The sequence below is a fragment of the Oncorhynchus clarkii genome, chromosome 25, assembly GCF_045791955.1.
Source record: "Oncorhynchus clarkii lewisi isolate Uvic-CL-2024 chromosome 25, UVic_Ocla_1.0, whole genome shotgun sequence".
Classification (NCBI taxonomy): Eukaryota; Metazoa; Chordata; class Actinopteri; order Salmoniformes; family Salmonidae; genus Oncorhynchus; species Oncorhynchus clarkii.
In genome coordinates, this window is record NC_092171.1 from 44,200,431 (window position 1) to 44,224,164 (window position 23,734).

Consider the following 23,734-nt stretch of genomic DNA (forward strand, 5'->3'; position numbering starts at 1 on the left):
GTGTGTATGCATGAGTGGGTGCATATCTGCGTGTGTGTGTGTGTGCATGGGTGTGTCAATGTAGATTAGGGGATGCCAGGATGCCAATACAACACTAAGAGATTTAACCATCAAAATAATAAAAACATACATTAAAACACTACAGATTAATGCCCAATGGCAAACAAAGGAACCATTCAGAAAGTAACCAAGAAAGTGTTAAACAAACCTGAAATGTGTTTTATATTTGAGATTATTCAAAGTAGCCGAAGGCGGCTTTGCACACTCATTTTGTATTATACATTTTGTAGAAATGTAAAACAAAAAAGTATATTCCTGCTCTTTTCCCGCAGTCCATCAAACACATTTGGTGTGTCATCATAGTGGTTTCTGATTGGTGGTCATCATTTGGTGTGTCATCATAGTGGTCTCTGACTGGTGGTCATCATTTGGTGTGTCATCATAGTGGTCTCTGACTGGTGGTCATCATTTGGTGTGTCATCATAGTGGTTTCTGATTGGTGGTCATCATTTGGTGTGTCATCATAGTGGTCTCTGATTGGTGGTCATCATTTGATGTGTCATCATAGTGGTCTCTGACTGGTGGTCAAACTCGCTCAGGTGGAACAAACTTAAACTTGCGCCTTTCTTCAATGCTTATTTGAATGTCATTGAGAAAACAGAGAAGTGTTTTTTAGCAAAAAATCCTCTTGAGTTTAAAAATAATCCTCGAAGTGATCATCTAGTTTTTCAAAAGAATCTGTAATCTGATTACAATATTTTTGCTGGTAACGTAACGGATTACAGTTACCAATCGTTTTTGTAATCCCCTACATGTGACGGATTACATGTAACCTGTTACTCCCCAACCCAGGGTACTGATGGGATTGAAGCCACCAGGTCGGCCATATTGGTACTCCCCAGTAGGAGCAGTCCTCCATAGGAATGAATAGAATTCTACAATATTTCAATGAAATATTTCAAGGACAAAATTACATGTATTTAAGTATATACTTTAGAAATCATTTTTTAATTTTTAATTTGTTATGTTTAGCTCACATAATATCATTTAAAAGTATGAATGAAGGTGTCTGTAATAGAAGAAATGTGGCAAAGACGAAGGTAGACATTCATAAATGGATTTCTATAGATTCCTAAATACGTGTTACTATGGTGGGGGAGTTCCAAGATGGAGGCACGGTGGCTTCAACAGCACCACCCTCCCCCCAAAGTAGTCATCTAGTGTATACTGTATATAAATCATTCGTTAACCAACAACTGACTGCTTATGAATGAAGGCCATAACGTTGATGTAGGTACAGTTGCAAGTATGTTTTGCAGATTCTTATAGTGGATTTGGGGCGCACGGTCATAGAAAGTGACTAAACACAATCAATTTGCACAGCAAATGGTTTTATTTCACAGTAAAAGCTCTACACAATTTCAAGTAAATCCCAGGTGCTTGTTGATCAGTCCAGTTTTTCCAAGATGTGTAAATAAAGTAGAAAGCCCACAGGCAGGATGAGGTGGTATTCGTAAATATTTGCCTAGTGTGTAGAAGCAAAGAAAACAGTAGTAGACTATTACTCTGGGTTCAGTAACAGTCAGTTGTTCAGGCATATGAGTCAGTTGTTCAGTCGTATGAGTCCGTCGTTCAGTCGTATGGGTCAGTTGTTCAGTCGTATGGGTCGGTTGTTCAGTCGTATGAGTCCGTCGTTCAGTCGTATGAGTCAGTTGTTCAGTCATGAGTCAGTTGTTCAGTCATGAGTCAGTTGTTCAGTCGTATGAGTCAGTTGTTCAGTCGTATGAGTCCGTTGTTCAGTCATGAGTCAGTTGTTCAGTCGTATGAGTCAGTTGTTCAGTCGTATGAGTCAGTTGTTCAGTCGTATGAGTCAGTTGTTCAGTCGTATGAGTCAGTTGTTCAGTCGTATGAGTCAGTTGTTCAGTCGCATGAGTCAGTTGTTCAGTCGCATGAGTCAGTTGTTCAGTCGCATGAGTCAGTTGTTCAGTCGTATGAGTCAGTTGTTCAGTCGTATGAGTCAGTTGTTCAGTCGTATGAGTCAGTTGTTCAGTCGTATGAGTCAGTTGTTCAGTCGTATGAGTCAGTTGTTCAGTCATTTGAGTCATCCAGTGAGATTGACTCCTTCGTTCTAGATTCACCCATTCTTTGTATAAAAAAAAGGAAACAAACAACGGAAAAACAAACAAATAAGCAATTGCATCATGGTCCACATTTGGTAAGTATTACTCATTGTTCCCTTTACATTGTTTTTTATATACAGTATATACATAAAATATCCAGTAATTTAGAGGTGATAAGATACTTAAGAATTTAAGTTATTCTAAAAAAAATAAAAAAATAAAAACACGTTTTAAAACACCTCACTGCTCAATTGAAACTCAGATTTAAGAATGTTATGGAAGGTAAACTGAGGGAGTTCCCTTTGGCTTACATGTCAGTAGTTCATGTCAGTTGTTGATGGTATAAACCAGTTTCATAACATTCATAAATACAATTTTTACAATCCTATTTTCCCCAGTCACATTTTGGAACGCTACATATGACGTATGTATGAAGGAACAAAAATCGTTGTGAATTTGACCTTTAGTTGAGTTGTCTAAAATCAGATACGTTACAATCTCATCAATACTTAAACATACAAAATGTGATGTGATGATCCCAAAACAACATTTTTTTTTAAACGCTGCCCATAACCTAGGGCAATATATACAGTTCAAAGCAGGTGCCTCATTGATTGATTGAAAGAAGTTCGTTCACGGGGAAAAAATGATAGTTATTCTTCTATTCTATTAATGTCGGTATTAGTTACTACGTATCTCTGAGACGATGTGGTCGGTTCCCTGTTTCTGTTCCTCAGATGCCTCTTACGAATCTTGATGACCCATTTCACACTAAAACTGGCAAAGTTAGCCGCCTTGAACAGAGCCATGAACACGCCACACAGGATGGCTACGGTATTCCACGGATTGGCTGTCACAATCTGAGGAGGAGACAATGGGGCAAATATTTCATTGAGTACGACTATAGGCTCCTCCCCCCCTCCTCTCAGAACGGAGATAGGAGAAATAACTACACGAGTAGTCTAGAATAAGATAAACCAGAATAGGATAGAATGGAATAAAACTGAATATAGAAGGGGGAAAAAAAAACAGATACTTTTCTAATAATACGATATGAATGTGTTCACTTACATCTCTGACTTCTTGTACAAAAGGATCCCTCCATTCAAACGCGACAAAGAAAAGTTGAATGGCTTTTTGCTCTGCTACAGGCCTCTTGTCATTATACTTGACCACACTAGACTGGGAAGAACAGACAACTTTTCTATAACTTTGTCACGATGGAAAAAAAAAAAAAAACTATTTTGTAAGCTGTCGTTACAAAATAATGTCAGCTACAACAAGGAACATGTCATCTTTGTGCGACATGTTGTATGTTTTCTGCCACAGTAGATGCTAAAATTAATAATTTTGCTAATCTTATTAAAAAATGTTAAAAAATGGACAACATTTAAGGAAACCTGAATGTTTACAAACGATATACTGACCTCTTGCCGGAACTCCATGGACTCGTTTTTCTTCCCAGAGGTCTTGACCAGTGACATCTTGACCCAGGTCCTGAAGCCTCCAGAGAACGTCACCATGGAGTAGTTCCTCTCACAGTCCTGCATGAACCCTGATTTATCCACGCTACAACAGAAGGTCGAGGGCAAAACGGTTGTTGTTGTAACGCACATCTCATTACACGTAGGTTTCACGCTATTACACCTTAAACCAGGGATTTAAAAACTCTATTACACCTTAAACCAGGGATTTAAAAACTATTACTCTAAACCAGGGATTATAAACTCTATTACTCTAAACCAGGGATTTTAATATTACTCTAAACCAGGGATTTAAAAACTATTACTCTAAACCAGAGATTATAAACTCTATTACTCTAAACCAGAGATTATAAACTCTATTACTCTAAACCAGGGATTTAAAAACTATTACGCTAAACCAGAGATTATAAACTCTATTACTCTAAACCAGAGATTATAAACTCTATTCCTGGAGGGCTGAGTTTGTGCTGGTGTTTTTTTTAAATCTCCTTTCAATTCATGTCCAATCAAGACCTAGATAAGGGGAGGTGAGAGGAGTTCCTAACTAATCAATTACCTCAATTGATCTATCAAGTATAAGGGGGAGTGAAAAAACCTGCAGACACTCGGCCCTCCAGGAATTAAGTTGGAAACCTGTGCTCTAAACGAACAAACTGGGCCAGTGTATTACCTTCTGGACAGGTCGTTACAGTGCCTTGCGAAAGTATTCGGCCCCCTTGAACTTTGCGACCTTTTGCCACATTTCAGGCTTCAAACATAAAGATATAAAACTGTATTTTTTTGTGAAGAATCAACAACAAGTGGGACACAATCATGAAGTGGAACGACATTTATTGGATAATTCAAACTTTTTTAACAAATCAAAAACTGAAAAATTGGGCGTGCAAAATTATTCAGCCCCCTTAAGTTAATACTTTGTAGCGCCACCTTTTGCTGCGATTACAGCTGTAAGTCGCTTGGGGTATGTCTCTATCATTTTTGCACATCGAGAGACTGAATTTTTTTCCCACTCCTCCTTGCAAAACAGCTCGAGCTCAGTGAGGTTGGATGGAGAGCATTTGCAGTTTTCAGTTCTTTCCACAGATTCTCGATTGGATTCAGGTCTGGACTTTGACTTTGCCATTCTGGATATAGATATGTTTATTTTTGAACCATTCCATTGTAGATTTTGCTTTATGTTTTGGATCATTGTCTTGTTGGAAGACAAATCTCCGTCCCAGTCTCAGGTCTTTTGCAGACTCCATCAGGTTTTCTTCCAGAATGGTCCTGTATTTGGCTCCATCCATCTTCCCATCAATTTTAACCATCTTCCCTGTCCCTGCTGAAGAAAAGCAGGCCCAAACCATGATGCTGCCACCACCATGTTTGACAGTGGGGATGGTGTGTTCAGCTGTGTTGCTTTTACGCCAAACATAACGTTTTGCATTGTTGCCAAAAAGTTCAATTTTGGTTTCATCTGACCAGAGCACCTTCTTCCACATGTTTGGTGTGTCTCCCAGGTGGCTTGTGGCAAACTTTAAACGACACTTTTTATGGATATCTTTAAGAAATGGCTTTCTTCTTGCCACTCTTCCATAAAGGCCAGATTTGTGCAATATACGACTGATTGTTGTCCTATGGACAGAGTCTCCCACCTCAGCTGTAGATCTCTGCAGTTCATCCAGAGTGATCATGGGCCTCTTGGCTGCATCTCTGATCAGTCTTCTCCTTGTATGAGCTGAAAGTTTAGAGGGACGGCCAGGTCTTGGTAGATTTGCAGTGGTCTGATACTCCTTCCATTTCAATATTATCGCTTGCACAGTGCTCCTTGGGATGTTTAAAGCTTGGGAAATCTTTTTGTATCCAAATCCGGCTTTAAACTTCTTCACAACAGTATCTCGGACCTGCCTGGTGTGTTCCTTGTTCTTCATGATGCTCTTTGCGCTTTTAACGGACCTCTGAGACTATCACAGTGCAGGTGCATTTATACGGAGACTTGATTACACACAGGTGGATTGTATTTATCATCATTAGTCATTTAGGTCAACATTGGATCATTCAGAGATCCTCACTGAACTTCTGGAGAGAGTTTGCTGAACTGAAAGTAAAGGGGCTGAATAATTTTGCACGCCCAATTTTTCAGTTTTTGATTTGTTAAAAAAGTTTGAAATATCCAATAAATGTCGTTCCACTTCATGATTGTGTCCCACTTGTTGTTGATTCTTCACAAAAAAATACAGTTTTATATCTTTATGTTTGAAGCCTGAAATGTGGCAAAAGGTCGCAAAGTTCAAGGGGGCCGAATACTTTCGCAAGGCACTGTATATTAAACTGGGCTGACAGGTCGTTGTATTAAACTGGGCTGACAGGTCGTTGTATTAAACTGGGCTGACAGGTCGTTGTATAAAACTGGGCTGACAGGTCGTTATGTTAAACTGGGCTGACAGGTCGTTGTATTAAACTGGACTGACAGGTCGTTGTATTAAACTGGGCTGACAGGTCGTTGTAGTAAACTGGGCTGACAGGTCGTTGTATTAAACTGGGCTGACAGGTCGTTGTATTAAACTGGGCTGACAGGTCGTTGTATTAAACTGGGCTGACAGGTCGTTGTATTAAACTGGGCTGACAGGTCGTTGTATTAAACTGGGCTGACAGGTCTTTGTATTAAACTGGGCTGACAGGTCGTTGTATTAAACTGGGCTGACAGGTTGTTATGTTAAACTGGGCTGACAGGTCGTTGTATTAAACTGGGCTGACAGGTCGTTGTATTAAACTGGGCTGACAGGTCTTTGTATTAAACTGGGCTGACAGGTTGTTATGTTAAACTGGGCCAGTGCATTACCTCCCGGACAGGTCGTTGTATTTGTCGAAGAGCATGTATGTGATGGCACTAAAATCCTCTTCTGTCTCGTTCTGACTGAACTGCAGGAAGATCAACTCTCTGTTTCTGACATCTGTTGGACCGCTGACCACCAAGGCTTGCTTCTACAACAACCAGGAGAGGAATTAATGTATTAAATGAATGACTGAATGGCTGACTGAACCAACCAACCAACTCATCTCAGAAACCCAGAACTAAAATATTACATAACTCCGTCCAATACCATTTATGTTACGTGCCCTGTCCATGAGAGATTAATAAGCAATCAACCAACCGACCAATCAACTAAGCAACCAATCAACCAACCGACCAATCAGCCAAGCAACCAATCAACCAACCGACCAATCAACCAACCGACCAATCAGCCAAGCAACCAATCAACCAACCGACCAATCAACCAAGCAACCAATCAACCAACCAAGCAACCAACCAACCAATCTACCAACCAAGCAACCAACCGACCAATCAACCAAGCAACCAACCATGCAACCAACCGACCAATCAAGCAACCAAGCAACCAACCGACCAATCAACCAACCAACCGACCAATCAACCCAACCAACCGACCAATCAACCAACCAACCGACCAATCAACCAACCAACCGACCAATCAACCAACCAACCGACCAAGCAACCAACCGACCAACCAAGCAACCAACCGACCAATCAACCAAGCAAGCGACTAATGAGTGAATGAAAATGCTTAGAAGAAATGTTGCCGTGATCTATCTATAGACGTGTTGTTCTCACCACAGTGTGGTTGGTGTAGGGGCTCTATAGATGTGTTGTTCTCACCACAGTGTGGTTGGTGTAGGGGCTCTATAGACGTGTTGTTCTCACCACAGTGTGGTTGGTGTAGGGGCTCTATAGACGTGTTGTTCTCCCCACAGTGTGGTTGGTGTAGGGGCTCTATAGACGTGTTGTTCTCACCACAGTGTGGTTGGTGTAGGGGCTCTATAGACGTGTTGTTCTCACCACAGTGTGGTTGGTGTAGGGGCTCTATAGACGTGTTGTTCTCACCACAGTGTGGTTGGTGTAGGGGCTCTATAGACGTGTTGTTCTCACCACAGTGTGGTTGGTGTAGGGGCTCTATAGACGTGTTGTTCTCACCACAGTGTGGTTGGTGTAGGGGCTCTATAATAGTATGGTTCTCACCACAGTGTGGTTGGTGTAGGGGCTCTATAGACGTGTTGTTCTCACCACAGTGTGGTTGGTGTAGGGGCTCTATAGACGTGTTGTTCTCACCACAGTGTGGTTGGTCTAGGGGCTCTATAATAGTATGGTTCTCACCACAGTGTGGTTGGTGTAGGGGCTCTATAGATGTGTTGTTCTCACCACAGTGTGGTTGGTGTAAGGGCTCTATAGACGTGTTGTTCTCACCACAGTGTGGTCGGTGTAGGGGCTCTATAGACGTGTTGTTCTCACCACAGTGTGGTTGGTGTAGGGGCTCTATAATAGTATGGTTCTCACCACAGTGTGGTTGGTGTAGGGGCTCTATAGACGTGTTGTTCTCACCACAGTGTGGTTGGTGTAGGGGCTCTATAGACGTGTTGTTCTCACCACAGTGTGGTTGGTCTAGGGGCTCTATAGACGTGTTGTTCTCACCACAGTGTGGTTGGTGTAGGGGCTCTATAATAGTATGTTCTCACCACAGTGTGGTTGGTGTAGGGGCTCTATAGACGTGTTGTTCTCACCACAGTGTGGTTGGTGTAGGGGCTCTATAGACGTGTTGTTCTCACCACATTGTGGTTGGTGTAGGGGCTCTATAGACGTGTTGTTCTCACCACAGTGTGGTTGGTGTAGGGGCTCTATAGATGTGTTGTTCTCACCACAGTGTGGTTGGTGTAGGGGCTCTATAGACGTGTTGTTCTCACCACAGTGTGGTTGGTGTAGGGGCTCTATAGACGTGTTGTTCTCACCACAGTGTGGTTGGTCTAGGGGCTCTATAATAGTATGGTTCTCACCACAGTGTGGTTGGTGTAGGGGCTCTATAATAGTATGGTTCTCACCACAGTGTGGTTGGTGTAGGGGCTCTATAATAGTATGGTTCTCACCACAGTGTGGTTGGTGTAGGGGCTCTATGATAGTATGGTTCTCACCACAGTGTGGTTGGTGTAGGGGCCAGTGTAGGTCACTTCCTCCATGACACAATCTCCTGGCTGGGGCTTCCCTGGGGTGACCAGTGGTGGGATATGGGCGTGGTAGTGGTGTTTACAGCTCAGTAGCTGAGCCGAACCAGGGTACAGGGCGATGCCTGCTCACAAACAAAGACAAGAAACTAAAGTCTCATCAAGAAAACTAAGAATTAAATCAAATTGAACTTATTCTCTCAAAAAAAGATAAATATAAGCATGTCATTCTTTTTTAAGTATGTTTAAAAACTATATTCTCTCTGATCAGTATTGTAAAAATAAAACCTGCTAAATTGACACCTTTATTAAACATAGGGTAAATTTGCCCCTGGACGCTGATCTAGGGTCAGTTTTTGCATCCCACCCCTTTAAGGTTAGTATTGAGGGAGGCTGATCCTAGATCTGTACTTAAGAGCAGTTCCACCAACCTGGGGGAGAGAAGGCATCCACCTCCTTGTATGTGACAGACATGACAGGGTGACTGAGCTTCTCCATGAAGTCAGTGATGGTTTGATAGGCCAGGAACACAGCCACAGCAGTCAGCACCAGGTAGATGAACAGCAGCAGGACAGTGAACACGTTCTTCAGACAGGCCTTGTTGAATAGTGTAAATGGATTGCTGTTCACCATGTCCTCCTCTGGAATAATGCAGTGAATATAAAGGACAAAACTATTCAAATAATAATTCAATAGTAAGGAAAGATTGTTAATCAATACATTATTTACATATTATAGGTAATAAAATAGAGATAATATGAATATTACAGTAGTCTTTACAATATTATTTTTTTGGAATAGACTATAATAGGATAGAAGAAAATAGGATATAATATAATAGACTATAATACCATAGAAAAGAATAGGATATAATATAATAGACTATAATAGGATAGACTATAATAGGATATAATATGATATAATAGACTATAATAGGATAGAAAAGAATATGATATAATATAATAGCCTATAATAGGATAGACTATAATAGACTATAATAGGATAGACTATAATAGACTATAATAGGATAGACTATAATAGACTATAATAGAATAGAAAATACAATTGAATATAGTAAAAAAAAAAAAAAATAGAACCTGGTAGAACACTGGCAATGGATTCATCTGGCTCCTCCGGGCCACCGTTGGCACTGTCATTGTCTTGGTAGAAGTCTGGGGTTTGAAGTTCTTCCTCGTCATTGAACTGTATCAAATAAGGGTACAGATTTATATTGTTAATGGTTGATTTAACACAAAGTATCAGCGTATATAAAGTACACAGTGTCATCCACTTTTAGATCAGGTAGGTCTGTAGACTTCCAAGTACCCTACTGTAATTGTAAAGCAAACGTCTTAAAAGTCACATGATATTGTTTCTATACGAGGATCACCTCCTCGAGAAGTCCCAATGTTTTCCCCCCAATTTCCTGAAAAGTGATCGATCAATACAGATAGATGCGATTGTAAAGTAATTGATAATGATATGAAATCAATAATCAATTAAAATCCATAACAGTCAGTGGCCATAACAGAACTTACTTCGTGGTATGACCGGGAGGTCTCCTTCCGAAGCATTCCGATTCGTCTTTAAAGAATACTTCGACTTACTATATAGTTCATTAAAACTTCGGATATTATAAATTATCCATTTTTATTCATAATATAATTTTCTCATCATGTGGATCTCGCACAGGTGGAGATATTAAACCGGCGGATTCGTTCACGTTCGTGCGTAGTTTTAAAGCAGTAGAAAACACCTTTATTGTACTAGTTATTCTGCGAGCACTGACGATGTGACGTCCATTTCCTATGGTAATGAAGACACTTTCAAAATAAAAGCCCGCGTTTCAAAACATTGCAAGGTGGATAACTAATTTAAAAGATATTACATTTTAATCAATGTCGAATTTTATTGTGCTTATAAACAAATGCAAGAAGGAATTTATGTTAAAAAAAAATAGTTAAATGTTATTTTAAGACCATGTTGCCAATATTGGGATTATAGTGAAAAAAAATGTTTCTTTGTGCCAATGTAAAAGTGGGGTCTGTAGAATCTATATATGGTGTCATTTAATTTCAACAAGTGCTCAGCTCAGCATATCCTTCAAGACTGTTGGAAAATCATTGATTGAGAGAATGTGTGCAAAGCTGTCATCAAGGCAAAGGGTGGCTACATTGAAGAATCTAAAATGTTAAATATATTTAGATTTGTTTAACACCTCTTTGGTTACTACATGATTCCATATGTGTTATTTCATAGTTTTGATGTTTTCACTATTATCCTACAATGTAGAAAATAGTAAAAAATGAAGAAAACCCCTTGAATGAGTAGGTGTGTCCAAACTTTAGACTGGTACTGTAAGTATTTAGAACCTTTGGAATGAGGTTCTAAATTGAGCTCAGGTGCATCCTTTTTCCATTGATCATCCTTTAGATGTTTCTACAACTTGATTGGAGTCCACCTGCAGTAAATTCAATTAATTGGACATGATTTGGAAAGGCACACCTGTCTATATAAGGTCCCACAAGTTGACAGTGCATGTAAGAGCAAAAACCAAGCAATGAGGTCAAAGGAATTATCTGTTGAGCTCCGAGACAGGATTGTGTTGAGGCACAGATCTGGGGAAGGGTACCAAAACATTTCTGAAGCATTGAAGGTACCCAAGAACACAGTGGCCTCCATAATTCTTAAATGGAAGAAGTTTGGAACCACCAAGACTCGTCCTAGAGCTGGCTGCCTGGCCATACTGAGCAATCAGGGGAGAAGGGCCTTGGTCAGGGAGGTGACAAAGAACCCGATGGTCACTCTGGCAGAGCTCCAGAGTTCCTCTGTGGAGATGGGAGGACAACCATCTCTGCAGCACTCCACTAATCAGACCTTTATGGTAGAGTGGCCAGACGGAAGCCACTCCTTAGTAAAAGGCACATGACAGCCTGCTTGGAGTTTGCCAAAAGGCACCTAAAGACTCTCAGACCATGAGAAACAAGATTCTCTAGTCTGATGAAACCAAGATTGAACTCTTTGGCCTGAATGCCAAGCGTCAAGTCTGGAGGAAACCTGCGGTGAAGTATGGTGGTGGCATCATCATGCTGTGGGGATGTTTTTCAGCGGCAGGAACTGGGAGACTAGTCAGGATCGAGGCAAAGATGAACGGAGCAAAGTACAGAGAGATCCTTGATGAAAACCTGCTCCAGAGAGCTATGGACCTCAGACTGAGACAAAGGTTCACCTTCAAACAGGACAACAGCCCTAAGCTGTTTAGACACACTATGTATGTCTATTGTTGTGACTTAGATGAAGATCAGATCAAATTTGATGACCAATTTATGCAGAAATCCAGGTAATTCCAAAGGGTTCACATACTTTTCTTGCCACTGTATGTAAATAAGGTATTTCTGTTTTAAATGTTTATTACATTTGCTAAAATAAAATAAAAACAGTTTTCGCTTTTTCATTATGGGGTGTAGACTGATGAGGGGAAAGTTTGGAGCCTGCTAGGTTTACGTTCTACCTGATAATTAATTGCACCCCCCTGGTGTCCCAGGTCTAAATCAGGCCCTGATTGGAGGGGAATCACCCACCTGGTGTCCCAGGTCTAAATCAGTCCCTGATTAGAGGGGAACAATGAAAAAACACATTGGAACTGGCTTGGAGGTCCAGATTTGAGTTTGAAAGCGCAACACAATAGTTTTCAACATACCAGTATTGGTGTAAACTTTCTAAAGAAATGCTGGTATAAATAATACAATATATATTTAAGTTACTTCCTTATAAACAAAGTTATTACATTTAAGTTCATTGTCAATAAAAAATGCAATGCCGTGAAAAAATAGTTGTACTGCACTAGATTAGGGGTACCAAAACGTTTTCGTTCGGGTCCCCCCTTCCAGCATTGAGGGACATCTACCCAATTTCGAAATTTGTACCTTGTGCGTTCTAATATTACAATCACTGAACTCGCTTTTTTTTAAATCGATATTCCCAAAGTTTAGTACGTCTTTGTAGGGGGACTCTTATTTTGAGGAAAAATATTCCGCGACCGTGCTGCCAGCATTATATCCTACTGCCAGGAGAACGGTAACATATATTTCCGTCTATTGGTAGAGGAGTGGAGGCATTGCCCTTAACTGCTGATGACAGGGCAGTTTTATTTTTTCTTTCTCGGTAACTGTTCTTGGATTGTGTGGAAGTGTAAACTGCTCCCAGAACGGTTTTAAAAGAGGAAACCAATTTGTCCCGATTATCACATGCACAGCACAGCACTGTTTTGGCCGCGGGCAGCATATCATTCTTAGGGTCGTGATCAGATACCACATGACCCATCTATTCAACGTTAGGGAAATCAAATATTTATTTGGGGACAAGGATCAAGTTTACCTCAAACTTTAATTCAACTGTCTTCTCTAGTAGCCTACTTGTGCTCGCGGACTCATTTCTTGGTTTCTTAGAGCAGTTAGAGCGACAGAGAGAGAGAGAACCGGAACTAAGAAGCAAATTATCTCCTAAGAAGAGGACATCGGAATTATTTCTGAATGTTGTTGAGGCTTGTCCAAATAGCCAGACAACCATGGTAACACCAGTGCAACTTTTTATCACATTTGTGCTTCTCGTGTTGAGTTTGGCAGACGATAATAAACTAAAACACAAACTAGCCTCAAAACCGGTCCGACTGTTCACAGACGAAGATTTAAAAAGGCACGATGGGAGTGAGGTAGGTACTTGTTATTATGTAAGTCTATGGGTAGGCTAGCTCTGGTCGATGGCGTTATGTCGCGTTCCTTCACTAGTAGTAGTAGTAGTAGTGGAGGAACACGCACTAACGCCTTGGACCAGAGCTACGGGTGTAGCTAAACCGTGATCTTCACTACAGTAGTCCTAGTCTACAGTAGACTAATGGAGGTATGAATAGCTCGTCTTGGTATATGTAAATGCAATGGACTATCACGCGTGAGGGTGTGGTCAGCCAACACAATGACATCGTTTTCTTTATCACTGATAATGCTAATTGATCTTTAAAAAACATAATGTTAACTGTTGCTGTGTTTTAGGACGGGCATCCCATTTACATGGCCATAAAAGGAGTGGTGTTTGATGTTACCAAGGGGAAAGGTAAATAGCACACACACAATGTTGGGATCCTCCCCCATCTCTGGAACAGTGGGCGATTAAAGGTATCAAACTCCACAGACTGCTAGTGTGGCGTGATGATAATGTCACCGATGATATCAATAGTAGTTCAGGCCAGTAGAGAGACAAGATAAAGTTATGTGTCAATGCTGAATGAATGATCCTTCACGATCACTGGTATCTGCATAGGAAGCGGTGTAATTATCAGGGTTGGGGTCAATGCAATTTCAATTGCAGTCAATTCATAAAGTTAACCAAATTCCAATTCCACATTTTTCTACTTGAAAAGCATTGAAGAGAATTGGAATTCGAGTTTGAATTGTCTGGAATTTGTCTGGAAATTGACTCCAATCCTGGTGATTACATTGGAAATAACAAGATAGATAGATAACAGGGGAAAAGGATAAGGATTTTTTGATGTGAGGCCCATACAAACTGCAAATATGTAACAGCTGTAAGTACTGAGGAGCTATTGTTACAGTGGGACTAATATAGTTTATCTTTGTAGAGTTCTATGGGAAAGATGGACCATACAATGCCTTGGCTGGAAAGGACTGCACCAGGGCTGTGGCCAAAATGTCCCTTGAGCCAGCTGATCTGACTTCTGACACTGTGAGTAAAGGAAAACAAAACAAACGGTTGGGCTGGGGAAGGGGGTGCAGCGTCATCAAGGGGTGCAGCGTCACCAAGGGGTGCAGCGTCATCAAGGGGTGCAGCGTCACCAAGGGGTGCAGCGTCATCAAGGGGTGCAGCGTCATCAAGGGGTGCAGCGTCACCAAGGGGTGCAGCGTCATCAAGGGGAAGGGGTGCAGCGTCATGAAGGGGAAGGGGTGCAGCGTCATGAAGGGGAAGGGGTGCAGCGTCATGAAGGGGAAGGGGTGCAGCGTCATCAAGGGGAAGGGGTGCAGCGTCATCAGGGGGAAGGGGTGCAGCGTCATCAAGGGGAAGGGGTGCAGCGTCATCAAGGGGAAGGGGTGCAGCGTCATGAAGGGGAAGGGGTGCAGCGTCATGAAGGGGAAGGGGTGCAGCGTCATGAAGGGGAAGGGGTGCAGCGTCATGAAGGGGAAGGGGTGCAGCGTCATGAAGGGGAAGGGGTGCAGCGTCATGAAGGGGAAGGGGTGCAGCGTCATGAAGGGGAAGGGGGTGCAGCGTCATGAAGGGGAAGGGGTGCAGCGTCATGAAGGGGAAGGGGTGCAGCGTCATGAAGGGGAAGGGGTGCAGCGTCATGAAGGGGAAGGGGTGCAGCGTCATGAAGGGGAAGGGGTGCAGCGTCATGAAGGGGAAGGGGTGCAGCGTCATGAAGGGGAAGGAGGTGCAGCGTCATGAAGGGGAAGGGGGTGCAGCGTCATGAAGGGGAAGGGGTGCAGCGTCATCAAGGGGAAGGGGTGCAGCGTCATGAAGGGGAAGGGGTGCAGCGTCATGAAGGGGAAGGGGTGCAGCGTCATGAAGGGGAAGGGGTGCAGCGTCATCAAGGGGAAGGGGTGCAGCGTCATCAAGGGGAAGGGGTGCAGCGTCATGAAGGGGAAGGGGGTGCAGCGTCATGAAGGGGAGGGGGTGCAGCGTCATGAAGGGGAAGGGGTGCAACGTCATGAAGGGGAAGGGGGTGCAGCGTCATGAAGGGGAAGGGGTGCAGCGTCATGAAGGGGAAGGGGTGCAGCTTCATCAAGGGGTGCAGCGTCACCAAGGGGAAGGGGTGCAGCGTCACCAAGGGGAAGGGTTGCAGCGTCATCAAGGGGAAGGGTTGCAGCGTCATCAAGGGGAAGGGGTGCAGCGTCATCAAGGGGAAGGGGTGCAGCGTCATCAAGTGGAAGGGGTGCAGCGTCATCAAGGGGAAGGGGTGCAGCGTCATGAAGGGGAAGGTGGTGCAGCGTCATGAAGGGGAAGGGGGTGCAGTGTCATGAAGGGGAAGGGGTGCAGCGTCACCAAGGGGAAGGGGTGCAGCGTCGTGAAGGGGAAGGGGGTGCAGCGTCATGAAGGGGAAGGGGTGCAGCTTCATCAAGGGGTGCAGCGTCACCAAGGGGAAGGGGTGCAGCGTCATCAAGGGGAAGGGGTGCAGCGTCATCAAGGGGAAGGGGTGCAGCGTCATCAAGGGGAAGGGGTGCAGCGTCATCAAGGGGAAGGGGTGCAGCGTCATGAAGAGGAAGGGGTGCAGCGTCATCAAGGGGAAGGGGTGCAGCGTCATGAAGGGGAAGGGGGTGCAGCGTCATGAAGGGGAACGGGGTGCAGCGTCATGAAGGGGAAGGGGTGCAGCGTCATGAAGGGGAAGGGGTGCAGCGTCATGAAGGGGAAGGGGTGCAGCGTCATGAAGGGGAAGGGGTGCAGCGTCATGAAGGGGAAGGGGTGCAGCTTCATCAAGGGGTGCAGCTTCATCAAGGGGTGCAGCTTCATCAAGGGGTGCAGCTTCATCAAGGTGAAGGGGTGCAGCTTCATCAAGGGGAAGGGGTGCAGCGTCATGAAGGGGAAGGGGTGCAGCGTCATGAAGGGGAAGGGGTGCAGCGTCATGAAGGGGAAGGGGTGCAGCGTCATGAAGGGGAAGGGGTGCAGCGTCATGAAGGGGAAGGGGTGCAGCGTCATGAAGGGGAAGGGGTGCAGCGTCATCAAGGGGAAGGGGTGCAGCGTCATCAAGGGGAAGGGGTGCAGCGTCATCAAGGGGAAGGGGTGCAGCGTCATGAAGGGCTGCAGCGTCATCAAGGGGAAGGGGTGCAGCTTCATGAGAAGTGCAGCATCATCAAGGGGAAGGGCTGCAGCGTCATCAAGGGGAAGGGCTGCAGCGTCATCAAGGGGAAGGGGTGCAGCTTCATCAAAAGGAAGGGGTGCAGCGTCATCAAGGGGAAGGGGTGCAGCGTCATCAAGGGGAAGGGGTGCAGCGTCATCAAGGGGAAGGGGTGCAGCGTCATGAAGGGGAAGGGGTGCAGCGTCATGAAGGGGAAGGGGTGCAGCGTCATGAAGGGGAAGGGGTGCAGCGTCATGAAGGGGAAGGGGTGCAGCGTCATGAAGGGGAAGGGGTGCAGCGTCATCAAGGGGAAGGGGTGCAGCGTCATCAAGGGGAAGGGGTGCAGCGTCATGAAGGGGAAGGGGGTGCAGCGTCATGAAGGGGAGGGGGTGCAGCGTCATGAAGAGGAAGGGGTGCAACGTCATGAAGGGGAAGGGGGTGCAGCGTCATGAAGGGGAAGGGGTGCAGCGTCATGAAGGGGAAGGGGTGCAGCTTCATCAAGGGGTGCAGCGTCACCAAGGGGAAGGGGTGCAGCGTCACCAAGGGGAAGGGTTGCAGCGTCATCAAGGGGAAGGGGTGCAGCGTCATCAAGGGGAAGGGGTGCAGCTTCATCAAGGGGAAGGGGTGCAGCGTCATCAAGGGGAAGGGGTGCAGCGTCATCAAGGGGAAGGGGTGCAGCGTCATGAAGGGGAAGGTGGTGCAGCGTCATGAAGGGGAAGGGGGTGCAGTGTCATGAAGGGGAAGGGGTGCAGCGTCACCAAGGGGAAGGGGTGCAGCGTCGTGAAGGGGAAGGGGGTGCAGCGTCATGAAGGGGAAGGGGTGCAGCTTCATCAAGGGGTGCAGCGTCACCAAGGGGAAGGGGTGCAGCGTCATCAAGGGGAAGGTGTGCAGCGTCATCAAGGGGAAGGGGTGCAGCGTCATCAAGGGGAAGGGGTGCAGCGTCATCAAGGGGAAGGGGTGCAGCGTCATGAAGGGGAAGGGGTGCAGCGTCATGAAGAGGAAGGGGTGCAGCGTCATCAAGGGGAAGGGGTGCAGCGTCATGAAGGGGAAGGGGGTGCAGCGTCATGAAGGGGAACGGGGTGCAGCGTCATGAAGGGGAAGGGGTGCAGCGTCATGAAGGGGAAGGGGTGCAGCGTCATGAAGGGGAAGGGGTGCAGCGTCATGAAGGGGAAGGGGTGCAGCTTCATCAAGGGGTGCAGCTTCATCAAGGGGTGCAGCTTCATCAAGGTGAAGGGGTGCAGCTTCATCAAGGGGAAGGGGTGCAGCGTCATGAAGGGGAAGGGGTGCAGCGTCATGAAGGGGAAGGGGTGCAGCGTCATGAAGGGGAAGGGGTGCAGCGTCATGAAGGGGAAGGGGTGCAGCGTCATGAAGGGGAAGGGGTGCAGCGTCATGAAGGGGAAGGGGTGCAGCGTCATGAAGGGGAAGGGGTGCAGCGTCATGAAGGGGAAGGGGTGCAGCGTCATCAAGGGGAAGGGGTGCAGCGTCATCAAGGGGAAGGGGTGCAGCGTCATGAAGGGCTGCAGCGTCATCAAGGGGAAGGGGTGCAGCTTCATGAGAAGTGCAGCATCATCAAGGGGAAGGGCTGCAGCGTCATCAAGGGGAAGGGCTGCAGCGTCATCAAGGGGAAGGGGTGCAGCTTCATCAAAAGGAAGGGGTGCAGCGTCATCAAGGGGAAGGGGTGCAGCGTCATCAAGGGGAAGGGGTGCAGCTTCATCAAGGGGAAGGGGTGCAGCGTCATGAATGGTGCAGCGTCATCAAGGGGAAGGGGTGCAGCTTCATCAAGGGGAAGGGGTGCAGCGTCATGAAGGGGAAGGGGTGCAGCGTCATGAAGGGGAAGGGGTGCAGCGTCATGAGGGGGAAGGGGTGCAGCGTCATGAAGGGGAAGGGGTGCAGCGTCATGAAGGGGAAGGGGTGCAGCTTCATCAAGGGGAAGGGGTGCAGCGTCATCAAGGGGAAGGGGTGCAGCGTCATGAAGGGGAAGGGGTGCAGCGTCATCAAGGGGAAGGGGTGCAGCGTCATGAAGGGGAAGGGGTGCAGCGTCATGAAGGGGAAGGGGGTGCAGCGTCATGAAGGGGAAGGGGTGCAGCTTCATCAAGGGGTGCAGCTTCATCAAGGGGTGCAGCTTCATCAAGGGGTGCAGCTTCATCAAGGGGTGCAGCTTCATCAAGGGGAAGGGGTGCAGCGTCATGAAGGGGAAGGGGTGCAGCGTCATCAAGGGGAAGGGGTGCAGCGTCATGAAGGGGAAGGGGTGCAGCGTCATGAAGGGGAAGGGGTGCAGCGTCATGAAGGGGAAGGGGGTGCAGCGTCTTGAAGGGGAAGGGGGTGCAGCGTCATGAAGGGGAAGGGGGTGCAGCGTCATGAAGGGGAAGGGGTGCAGCGTCACCAAGGGGAAGGGGTGCAGCGTCATGAAGGGGAAGGGGGTGCAGCGTCATGAAGGGAAAGGGGGTGCAGCGTCATGAAGGGGAAGGGGTGCAGCTTCATCAAGGGGTGCAGCTTCATTTAGGGGTGCAGCTTCATCAAAGGGAAGGGGTGCAGCTTCATCAAGGGGAAGGGGTGCAGCGTCATCAAGGGGAAGGGGTGCAGCGTCATCAAGGGGAAGGGGTGCAGCGTCATGAAGGGGAAGGGGTGCAGCGTCATGAAGGGGTGCAGCGTCATGAAGGGGAAGGGGGTGCAGCGTCATGAAGGGGAAGGGGGTGCAGCGTCATGAAGGGGAAGGGGTGCAGCTTCATCAAGGGGTGCAGCTTCATCAAGGGGTGCAGCTTCATCAAGGGGTGCAGCTTCATCAAGGGGAAGGGTTGCAGCTTCATCAAGGGGAAGGGGTGCAGCGTCATCAAGGGGAAGGGATGCAGCGTCATCAAGGGGAAGGGGTGCAGCGTCATGAAGGGGAAGGGGTGCAGCGTCATGAAGGGGAAGGGGTGCAGCGTCATGAAGGGGAAGGGGGTGCAGCGTCATGAAGGGGAAGGGGGTGCAGCGTCATGAAGGGGAAGGGGTGCAGCTTCATCAAGGGGTGCAGCTTCATCAAGGGGTGCAGCTTCATCAAGGGGTGCAGCTTCATCAAGGGGAAGGGTTGCAGCTTCATCAAGGGGAAGGGGTGCAGCGTCATCAAGGGGAAGGGATGCAGCGTCATCAAGGGGAAGGGGTGCAGCGTCATGAAGGGGAAGGGGTGCAGCTTCATCAAGGGGTGCAGCTTCATCAAGGGGAAGGGGTGCAGCTTCATCAAGATGGAAGGGGTGCAGCGTCATCAAGGGGAAGGGGTGCAGCGTCATCAAGGGGAAGGGGTGCAGCGTCATCAAGGGGAAGGGGTGCAGCGTCATGAAGGGGAAGGGGTGCAGCGTCATCAAGGGGAAGGGGTGCAGCGTCATCAAGGGGAAGGGGTGCAGCGTCATCAAGGGGAAGGGGTGCAGCGTCATCAAGGGGAAGGGGTGCAGCGTCATCAAGGGGAAGGGGTGCAGCGTCATGAAGGGGTGCAGCGTCATCAAGGGGAAGGGGTGCAGCTTCATGAAGGGGTGCAGCATCATCAAGGGGAAGGGGTGCAGCGTCATCAAGGGGAAGCGCTGCAGCGTCATCAAGGGGAAGAGGTGCAGCTTCATCAAAAGGAAGGGGTGCAGCGTCATCAAGGGGAAGGGGTGCAGCGTCACCAAGGGGAAGGGGTGCAGCGTCATCAAGGGGAAGGGGTGCAGCGTCATCAAGGGGTGCAGCGTCATCAAGGGGAAGGGGTGCATCGTCATCAAGGGGAAGGGGTGCAGCGTCATCAAGGGGTGCAGTGTCATCAAGGGGAAGGGGTGCAGCGTCATCAAGGGGTGCATCGTCATCAAGGGGTGCAGCGTCATCAAGGGGAAGGGGTGCAGCGTCACCAAGGGGAAGGGGTGCAGCGTCACCAAGGGGAAGGGGTGCAGCGTCACCAAGGGGAAGGGGTGCAGCGTCATCAAGGGGTGCAGCGTCATCAAGGGGAAGGGGTGCAGCGTCATCAAGGGGTGCAGCGTCACCAAGGGGAAGGGGTGCAGCGTCATGAAGGGGAAGGGGTGCAGCTTCATGAAGGGGAAGGGGTGCAGCTTCATGAAGGGGAAGGGGTGTAGCTTCATGAAGGGGAAAGGGTGCAGCTTCATCAAGGGGAAGGGGTGCAGCGTCATCAAGGGGTGCAGTGTCATCAAGGGGAAGGGGTGCAGCGTCACCAAGGGGAAGGGGTGCAGTGTCATCAAGGGGAAGGGGTGCAGCGTCACCAAGGGGAAGGGGTGCAGAGTCATCAAGGGGAAGGGGTGCAGCGTCACCAAGGGGAAGGTGTGCAGCGTCACCAAGGGGAAGGGGTGCAGCGTCATCAAGGGGAAGGGGTGCAGCGTCATCAAGGGGTGCAGCGTCATCAAGGGGTGCAGCGTCATCAAGGAGTGCAGCGTCATCAAGGGGAAGGGGTGCAGCGTCATCAAGGGGAAGGGGTGCAGCGTCATGAAGGGGAAGGGGTGCAGCTTCATCAAGTGGACAGTTAAATTGATGGCTAAAGGGCTGGACAAGGTAAAGATGGCTGTAGTAGATGGCATAGCTAGCTAACTGTTGACATGAAACTAAACTCGAGTTTTAAGCCCGGTGTTGAGCTTGTGCGTAGCAGGCAGCTAATTCTTATATGACCTGTTTGTAGAATGTTAAGTCCCCTTGTTGACTGAGGTGAATGAAACTACAGCATCAAGGTGATAATGGCTAGAGTTAGGGTTAGTTAGTTATGTTGCTTGTTTTTGCTGTTCTCCAAAATTGAATATTTTTTTTCTCCAATTGTGTAGAAATGCAGTAAAAAATAAAAATCCTTGAGGGGGGGGGGGGGGGGGGGGGGGGGTGATGCCCCTGCTCTGGTCTGCAAAGAACCTGTGTAGATGTTTAACTCCCATCGAACCCTTTTTGCAGAACCATAAAGGGTTCTTCAGAAAAGGTTCCACAAAGAACCCATAGAAAACCCTATTTTTTTCCCCCTTACTATTCTCTTAGTAATGAAATGGGTGTCTCTTGTCCTTTTTTTTCCCTCCCTCTCTCTTTCAGACGGGCCTTACTGAAGAGCAGCTCCAATCCCTAGAGAGTGTATTTGAGGGCACGTACAAGACAAAGTACCCTATTGTAGGCTACACTGCCATACGCATCCTCAACCAGGATGGAAGCCCCAATGAGGACTTCAAGCCTGAAGACCAACCTCATTTTAACATCAGAGACGAGTTCTAATCCAAAGGAGGTTTTTTTTTTGTGGGTACTTTTTTCTTCTTTCTTTTTTTAATTCTCTGATTATATTTTGGTATGCCAACAAATAAACTGTGGAGACCATGAAGATTCAATACTGTGTGATCCTCAATTTGCTCATGATTTGAAAAAATGATTATTTATGAATTCCCAGTCAGATCCATTTGTTAGGACTGCATGTCTGGATGTCCTGTGATGAAGCCCGTAAGAAGGGTGGCCTTACCAAGGGTTAGGCAGCCGTGTGTTTCAGCTCTATTTTCCTTTACCTTATTTGAAGACCATATTTATATCTTTTAAAAGATATGTTATTTTAAGATATAATTTTATGTTGACGTCAATGAAAACATGGAATGTTTGTTACTATGTTGTTAGTCAAATACACAAGAACTGAATGTTTTCCGTTGATCATGTAAATCATTGTAATTGGTTATAATGAGCTATGAAGCTGCACAGGCCCTATACCATTAATTGATCATTTAAATCATTGTAATTGGTTATAATGAGCTATGAAGCTGCACAGGCCCTATACCATTAATTGATCATTTAAATCATTGTAATTGGTTATAATGAGCTATGAAGCTGCACAGGCCCTATACCATTAATTGATCATTTAAATCATTGTAATTGGTTATAATGAGCTATCAAGCTGCACAGGCCCTATACCATTAATTAATCATTTAAATCATTGTAATTGGTTATAATGAGCTATGAAGCTGCACAGGCCCTATACCATTAATTGATCATTTAAATCATTGTAATTGGTTATAATGAGCTATGAAGCTGCACAGGCCCTATACCATTAATTGATCATTTAAAGCATTGTAATTGGTTATAATGAGCTATGAAGCTGCACAGGCCCTATACCATTAATTGATCATTTAAATCATTGTAATTGGTTATAATGAGCTATGAAGCTGCACAGGCCCTATACCATTAATTGATCATTTAAATCATTGTAATTGGTTATAATGAGCTATGAAGCTGCACAGGCCCTATACCATTAATTGAATGTTAAAGTAGTTTAAAACATTTATTATTATTAAAATAGTAGGAGCGAAAGGTTTGTTGGCTTATTTTCAAATCAAATTTAATTAGTCACATACAAATGTTTAGCAGATGTTAATGCGAGTGTAGCGAAATGCTTGTGCTTCTAGTTCCGACAATGCATTTCCACCTGGATAGGACAAGTGGTTTCCTCCAGGATAGGACAGGTAATTTCCTCCCGGATAGGACAGGTAGTTTCCTCCCGGATAGGACAGGTAATTTCAACCTGGATAGGACAGGTAATTTCCTCCTGGATAGGACAGGTAATGCAGACATCTTCTACGTAGTAGAATACAGTGCCTTTGGAAGTTATTCAGACCCCTGGACTTTTTCCACATTTTGTGATGTTACAGCCTCATTCTAAAATAGATTAAATATACAATTTTCCTTTAGCAATCTACACACAATACCCCATAATGACATCACAAAACCCCACAATGACATCACAATACCCCATAATGACATCACAATACCCCATAATGACATCACAATACCCCATAATGACATCACAATACCCCATAATGACGAAGCAAAAACAGTTTTTTAAATTTGAGCAAATGTATTAAACATTTAAAACAAAAATACCTTATTTATATACAGTGGCGAGAAAAGGTATGTGAACCCTTTGGAACTACATGGATTTCTGCAGAAATTGGTCATCAAATTTAATCTGATCTTCATCTAAGTCTCAACAATAGACATACATAGTGTGCTTAAACTAACAACACAAATTATTGTATTCAAAATACATATTTTAAAGAAAAATACACCTTTTAAACATTCGCAGTGTAGGTTGGGTAAAGTATGTGAACCCCTAGGCTAATGACTTCTCCAAATGCTAATTGGAGTCAGCAAACCTGGAGTCCAATCAATGAGACAAGATTGGAGATGTTGGTTAGCGCTGCCCTGCCCGATAGAAAACACTCACAAAAATTGAGTTTGCTATTCACAAGAAGCATTGCCTGATGTGAAGCCTGCCTGGAACAAAAAAATATCTCAGAAGACCTAAGATTAAGAATTGTTGACTTGCATAAAGCTGGAAA

General features: G+C 45.9%; 2 protein-coding genes across 3 annotated transcripts; one reads left to right on the top strand and one right to left on the bottom strand.

Annotated features, from left to right (window-relative positions):
* Positions 1-1,374: 1,374 nt before the first annotated feature.
* On the bottom strand, positions 1,375-10,387 carry LOC139383325 (proton-activated chloride channel-like). The gene is made up of 8 exons (XM_071127815.1): positions 10,132-10,387; positions 9,691-9,796; positions 9,025-9,234; positions 8,564-8,718; positions 6,426-6,568; positions 3,548-3,689; positions 3,192-3,302; positions 1,375-2,980 (listed from the first exon to the last, which is right to left on the bottom strand). Exons 1-8 carry the CDS (start codon positions 10,165-10,167, stop codon positions 2,774-2,776), a joined length of 1,110 nt encoding a protein of 369 aa, XP_070983916.1. The 5' UTR covers positions 10,168-10,387; the 3' UTR covers positions 1,375-2,773.
* A 2,426-nt stretch (positions 10,388-12,813) lies between these two features.
* Positions 12,814-22,706, top strand: LOC139383527 (neudesin-like). 2 transcript variants are annotated; one of them, XM_071128097.1, is made up of 4 exons: positions 12,814-13,308; positions 13,642-13,702; positions 14,229-14,332; positions 21,456-22,043. In XM_071128097.1, exons 2-4 carry the CDS (start codon positions 13,660-13,662, stop codon positions 21,630-21,632), a joined length of 324 nt encoding a protein of 107 aa, XP_070984198.1. In that variant the 5' UTR covers positions 12,814-13,308; positions 13,642-13,659; the 3' UTR covers positions 21,633-22,043. The 2 variants fall into 2 exon arrangements, with proteins under 2 accessions (XP_070984198.1, XP_070984197.1); XM_071128096.1 differs by having other exon boundaries at positions 12,821-13,304; positions 21,456-22,706.
* The last annotated feature ends 1,028 nt before the right edge of the window (positions 22,707-23,734 follow it).

Bases quoted from the DNA above. Each gene is read 5' to 3' on its own strand.
- LOC139383325 (XM_071127815.1), bottom strand. From the start codon at position 10,167: ATGCTTCGGAAGGAGACCTCCCGGTCATACCACGAA. The intron at 9,235-9,690 runs GTTCTATTTTTT...GCATTATTCCAG, and splicing joins CATTGCCAGTGTTCTACCAG to AGGAGGACATGGTGAACAGC. The intron at 3,303-3,547 runs GTCAGTATATCG...TGTTCTTCCCAG, and splicing joins CCATGGAGTTCCGGCAAGAG to TCTAGTGTGGTCAAGTATAA.
- LOC139383527 (XM_071128096.1), top strand. From the start codon at position 13,161: ATGGTAACACCAGTGCAACTTTTTATCACATTTGTGCTTCTCGTGTTG. The intron at 13,305-13,641 runs GTAGGTACTTGT...GCTGTGTTTTAG, and splicing joins AAAGGCACGATGGGAGTGAG to GACGGGCATCCCATTTACAT. The intron at 13,703-14,228 runs GTAAATAGCACA...TTATCTTTGTAG, and splicing joins TGATGTTACCAAGGGGAAAG to AGTTCTATGGGAAAGATGGA.